Source organism: Schistocerca nitens, chromosome 1, assembly GCF_023898315.1.
Source record: "Schistocerca nitens isolate TAMUIC-IGC-003100 chromosome 1, iqSchNite1.1, whole genome shotgun sequence".
In the NCBI taxonomy this organism is placed as follows: domain Eukaryota; kingdom Metazoa; phylum Arthropoda; class Insecta; order Orthoptera; family Acrididae; genus Schistocerca; species Schistocerca nitens.
In genome coordinates this window covers 711,260,318-711,266,880 of record NC_064614.1, presented here as the reverse complement: position 1 = coordinate 711,266,880, position 6,563 = coordinate 711,260,318, and the positions used below count along the sequence as shown (strand labels likewise).

At 43.5% G+C, this 6,563-nt stretch overlaps 1 protein-coding gene across 1 annotated transcript; it reads right to left on the bottom strand.

The window, feature by feature from the left end:
- Positions 1-3,009: 3,009 nt before the first annotated feature.
- LOC126259860 (vesicular acetylcholine transporter) lies at positions 3,010-5,873 on the bottom strand. Its single transcript, XM_049956920.1, has one exon. It carries the CDS (start codon positions 5,839-5,841, stop codon positions 3,757-3,759), a length of 2,085 nt encoding a protein of 694 aa, XP_049812877.1. The 5' UTR covers positions 5,842-5,873; the 3' UTR covers positions 3,010-3,756.
- Positions 5,874-6,563: the final 690 nt, after the last annotated feature.

Genomic DNA, 6,563 nt, shown 5'->3' with positions numbered 1-6,563 from the left:
AAGAGCTCCAATTACTGCATGTTGGCGGAAGCTGTCCGCCACCGGGGAGCCGCACCGGTAGGAACATCCAGTGATTGGAGCACTTGCACTGACTGATCCGACCGCATGTTGTGTTTTACCAAAGACAATAATTTCACACACCTGAATATGGGATTTTAAAATCCCGAAATCAGTTTTGGTTACAATAAATAATTAGTACAACTGAAGTGGATTCCTCTAAATTATTTTTAATGTGTTTAGTTTGTAGTTTAACCGGAAACTGTTTTAATTCATATAAATGAGTTGTTATCTGAAAGAAGTTTGTGTTGTATAAAGACCTGGTAGTTAATATGTAAAGTGAATTTTATTTTTCTGTTGTTAAATAAAACATCTTAATTTTTTCTGTGCCTGCGTTTCCAGAGTTCCATTTACAGTCACACTGAACCCATTTCAGCACTCAACCACACACAACAATTGCAGCCTACGGAAGTCAGTACAGAAGTACATCAACCACATCCAACCTTCACTCAACAGTATCATGACAATATAGCTTCCCTGGTGAAGGAAATAGCTACATGATTCCTACGGCTACAACTTAGACAAAAAGATAAAGCCTTCAGACACTACTTTTGTAGACTTTCGATGTTATCTTAAATTCTGCAGTGTGTGTGTGTTTTTCTTTTTTCCATAACGTGGACAGCACAAACGTTAGTGCACCAACGTTAGTGCTAGGTGTTGGTGTCCAGAACTCTTACAAACGTTGAATGCGGTTCCGATATCTCCGGCTGTGTACTGCTGACAGTTATGCAATTTATGAAATGTGGAGCATTTTGTTGTGCAATAAAAAATAAGAACTCATATATTCATAATATTTAAAACTCACATTCTGGAAGTATGTGTTAATGAAGTTGCTACGAATAAAAGGGTTTGCCTTTGAAAACATTTTTGTTATGTACAGCAATTGTTTTTCTTAATACAATAATACCTTTTACGTAAGAAGTAACATTATCTTCCCAAAAAAGACGGTTCTGAACAATGTATCAACAATTAAAATTGGTATAACGCTTAAAACAATTTATCGCTGCCACCACGAGTGGTTTCGAATTTATCAGACGGCTGCCACATGTTTATGGACATCAGCTGACATTTGTAAAACAGTTTATTGTGAAGATTTAATGTTACGTCTCCGAACAAGTCCTTTTTTTTTTGGGAGGAGGACGACGAACCCGGTGACATTTTCACATAACCTCATTTCACTTGTGAATAACTATGAACTCCGTGATCATTCCTGAAATCGTTTTATTTTTTCTGGTTAATGTCACCATTACCCCTAACTTACGAGAAACGTAGGTATTGATTTTTACAAATGTACTGCAGACATTTGATGTGGTCAGCCAAAATTCGAAACTCGTGCTAGTACAGAATAATAAAATTATCTAAGTACTACATTATAGTAATGGACTGCAGCAGTTTAACAGCTTCCTTATGTTAACATACATCCACAGTCGCTTCAACTAAGGCATCTACTGGAGAGGAATTTAGACTTTGCCGGAATCAACTAGTAAGTCACTGTGGGCTTTGCTTTTGTGTCATCTTAAGGCACAGGAAAAAAGTGAAACTGCAGTTAAGTAACAGAATATAGCTGAGTAGTTAAGGGTCTTAAAACTAAGACTGCGTGCATCATAAGGAATCTACCGATTTTTCACTCCGATTTGCTGTATATACACCGTCGTTACTAGTTTCTTAGTTGCAATGATTAAAATTTGTTTCATAATATTCTGCCTCTACTGCCACTATTATACAAAATTTTTACTCTTGTTTGACGCTACGAAACATTTAGTTGAATCTAAATTTTCTAGAAATATGAGTGATATGTATCATTCCCAGATTATGTTAACGAGTTTATTGCATGGGAACACCATAATTAAATACCACACATGGAAAAAGACTAAATACGTAGAAAAATAAAGTGCTTTTTTTAGAGAAATCAAATAACGTTATGCAATCCATAAGAGGGTTCTTACTTCAGGAGTTGGTCCAATGTTAACATCGGCGTAATATATACAGAATAAGGCGTCACAAATTACGTTACTACTTTCCCAAAACTTAATCTGAAAAGTAATGTCCCTATACATCGCCCTGGTAATATAGAAACTGGGTAGTATGTTCTCGATCCAAGAAGCTAAATTTTAATGAAAGTTAACCGTAAGACTGAAACACTATACTACATAACGAAACAGCATTTTGGACACAGAAGCTTAAAATAATTGATATAACATATTTAGGACTGTTGAATTCACGGTTCGAAAGCGTACATTTTTAAAACAAGTAACGAACTAGCAGATGGAACAGAACTGCAACATACTTTTTTTCTATCAATGTCATTCGCCATTGTATGGAGATCTTTTCTACAGCCTATACCTTGCTTTACGTGCGCCGTTTGTTACATAGTGATACATAAACTCTCTAACATATATATATATATATATGTATTTATATATATGTACATAGAGCTATCTATCCATAACAGTATCACTACATTGAGAGCCAGTACAAATTGTCGCGCAACACTGGAAATATCACACATCTTAACAGCTATACGATATAGTTTCCACATGATATGTACGTAATTCTTGGTTGTTTGTCATTGAAGATAGCGACAAATGTAAGAAGTTCAGGTAAAGTAACATAAACGATATCTTATATACAACTTTCAAAGGGACCATGACGTTGGAACCTCTGTATAAAACTTATGTTCTATGTGTTACAAAACAAAATACAACAGGTTTTACATCTACTGATGCTAATACCATAGAACAAAAGTCAAGTCTTCTAGTGTATGATTTAGGAAGGAAATAATTTTCAGCTTGTCTATATACATAGTTACATCATTTAAAAACCTATACACTATTTTTTACATAATTATATATATATATATATTTATATAAATATATGTCCAATAACATCGATTATTCAAAATGATCAATTGTGTTCACCTAAGTTTCTTTAAAAAAAAACAAGTAACACTATCTATAAGTACGCGAACGATATGTTTCACGAGTGTATTTTTAACTCTGAAAATCATTTTGTACAATCTAACTAAGCTCCATACCGTAAATGAGTCCATATATTCAGTAGCAGACATCAAAGTGCTCCAATAACCTACACGTCTCTAAAAATAAAGGCGGACATTACTGAGACTTCTCAGAATATTACGGAATCAACACTAGTGTTTTTGAGGTGCAGCAGTTCGTGAATGATCTACAAATCAGTACATTCTTCGCCACATAATGCTTCATTTTGCCGTCGTTCCCATGGCCAGATGCTAGGATGAAATTTATTGCTGATCTTCATAAACCAAAATAATATGAATACACTGTTCCAGAGGACTTATTTCTAAATTTAAACCAGTGAGGATGGAATGATATGATGAAGTATGTTTAACAAAAGTTAAATTCGACGAGTTCACATTCTTATCACATAACTTCCACTTGTTCGCTTCCAGTGACGATGAACGTTACATTGTGAGTTTTGAATTTCACGAATCCCAAAGACAAATTTCGTGGATCCAGTGGAAAGAAAGAAACACTCGTTTATTGCTTAAATCCTAAGTTATATTACCACATTCACTTTCATGCTTCGTCTAACCTCATCTTCCTTCTTTGTCTTTCCATACCTTTCCCCGGCACGTGCACACAGACCACATAAACACATTCACACACACACGTAGATAGGGGAGTATCAGTCTTCATTACCGAACGCCATAATTTTTACATTCTAATAGCCAAAGCCCTGCCTGAAGGGGTTCTTGTCACTTAGGGGCTGGGGCTGTTGCACAGGTGGTGGTTCACTCGCTGCCACCCTAAACGGGTTCGTGTCCGTTTGCCTAGCCGGAGCCTGATCTTGTGACGACCTCGCAACGCTCGCTGTAGGCCTCTGGTAGGCCTGAGTTGACGGTTGGTAGCCCTGTTGCACTTGGTAGTTCTGTGGTTGATGGTATCCCTGCTGTTGGGCCTGGTAACCTTGTTGCTGATAGCCTTGACTCTGATATGCTTGAGCCTGGTACCCACTTTGCGACTGGAATGGCTGAGTCGGTGCCGCTGGCTGGTAGCTTTGCTGGACTGGTGCGGTGTGGTACGATTGCGCTCCTGCTGGTTGTTGTGACTGGAAAGCTTGAGTCTGATTTACTTGAGGCTGGTAACTTGGCTCCTGAGCATACTGTTGTTGTGGAGGCTGGTCTTGCTGGTAGTATCCTCCTGTAACTGTGGGGGCATACCCATTTGCCTCTAATGCCTTGTCGACATTCGTCTCCTGAATACCTTGCGATTCATCCTCTTGAAAGCGAGAGTATTCTAGATGATTTTTGAGGTCTGTAGAAACCGGTCGTTGGTCTTGCATCGTGTAGGTCTGATACTGCTTGTCGGGCGGATCTCCCACCAGTATATTTGCCTCGTTCTCCAACGGCTTGAAGTCATAAATGTGCCTGAGATACATCAATGCAGGGGCGTACAGTAGGTTTGCGAAAGCAATACCAACGTTGAGAGCTGTGAAACCGATTGCTTCGACGACACCGCCCGCTATAACGGGACCCACTGCGTATGCCACCGAGTATGAGATATCTGCGATGGCGTAAATACTTCCGTACACAGAGACGTAGCGCACATCCACAAGATAGCCAAGTGTAGGTAGGAGCGCAGTGTCTATCAGCGCAATACCGAAGCAGATGCCACATATGGGAACCATGAGCGCTTTGTACGACGTCGCAAATGGGATTATGAAGCAACAGAGACCTTCTAGAGCGAGACCACCAGCCGCCATTAACCATTGGTACTGAGGATATTGTTTTGCCATCTTCACAGTCAGGGCAACGCCGAAAACGTGAGGGAAGAATGCTGGCAGCCAGATCATTCCGATCTTCCAGTTATCCGTCGTCAGATTGTCCTCCATCCAGAGGGAAATTGTGGGTTCGAGGAATGCGAGCGCTACATTGGACATCATTAGTGCTCCAGAACACACAGCGATGTAAGGATCGATGAAGAGCCTCCATATTGGAGTTCCTGCGACACGCTCCCGCTGTGAATCTTTGATCTGCTCTTTGATTGGCTTCATGACGAGAAGAAGCATGAAACCGTCGAGGAGAGAAACGAAAGCCAGTACCAGGAAGGGAACCTCCTTTCCAGCGAACTGATACAGCGCTCCTCCAAATGGTGGTGCTACGAGGCAGCCGAAACTGATGAAGGCGAGAGCGATACCCAGGGCTTTGGAGCGCTCTGACTCCTCCGTGAAACGATCGGCGATCATCGCGAGACCGGATGTGTCTGCGAAGGCAGATCCCACGCCTTGCAAGCTACGCGCAAAGAAGAGTACGCCGTAGCTACGTCCGCAGGCGAACACTGCCGTCGACAGGAACATGATGGTTAAGCCGATCATCATGGGCACGTCGTAGCCAATGCGATCGATAAGGGCCCCAGAGAACGGGTTCACCATAAGCTGCACCATGGCTTTGCTGGCGAACAAGATCCCCGTGGCGGAGTCCTGTCCGTGGTGGTCCCGATGCAATGGTGCACCTTTGGGCGGCGCCACTGTGGTCGTCGCGTTGGGGTCCGGGGGCGGCTCTGTAGGAGGTGGACCCCAAGCGCCAACGTAGCGCAGGTAGTCGGGGATTATGGGCACGATGACCATATAGAGCATGTTGTCGAGCAGCAGTGCGATCGACACGATGACAAGGATGAGCTTGCGCTGCGACTTGGGCTCGTGCAGCTTGGCCCAGATGGCGGAGCGCAGGTCGGCGAAGGGGACGGGCACCGACGCGATGGCCGCGAAGCCGGTGAGCCATCCCCGCAGGCGCGCCGGCAGGCTCATGGTGACGGCGCTGGAGCTGCTGCTGGCGCTGGCGCTAGTAGACTCCTAGTGCGGCCATAGCGCCTCTGCGTGGCGGAAACCGGCGCCGGGTGGGAACGGCGGCACTTCAGCCGGCCATGGTCGTGGTCGTGGCAGGGCGGGGCGGGCAACCTTCAACACACAACACACTTATCGTTAGGCACACTCGGCTGTCAGCTTATTCTACTCTGCAGGACGAGGGGAGAGGTGGAGAGGAATGAGCAGGAAGGGCTCGTGAAGGGTCATGCGCCGTCCCCACCCGGCTGTCCGCACCGCCGCGACGTGCGCTCGCAGCCTACTTCGCGAGCGAGCTCTGTATACGCACCGTCTACTCTGGACAAGCGCTGTCCTTCCGAAGGGTGTTGCATACCGACTGCACCAGCTGCATCGTGTGAAACATTGTTCGCGTCTGGTCCTGGTGCTATTCTTCTTGCATTCGTGAAACACCGGTATGTTATTTATGATGTTCTCCCTTTTGGAAGCGTTCACACTCTCAGCTAGATAAATGCTCAGCTGACTGTGAAATTCTGTTTCGCATAGGGTTCTGTTTGCAAATACATACTAGATAAGCCATATACTTAGCAGCCTTGTAATGTATTGGGATATAAGAAAACCACAGTCTAACGTCCCGTCGACGGTGTAGCCCCAGGCTACATAAGACAAGGTTAGAGGCACGAGTTTGACACGGAATTCTCACCTGAACT

Excerpts from the sequence above, each read along its gene's own strand:
- LOC126259860 (XM_049956920.1), bottom strand. The coding sequence starts at position 5,841 with ATGAGCCTGCCGGCGCGCCTGCGGGGATGGCTCACCGGCTTCGCGGCC.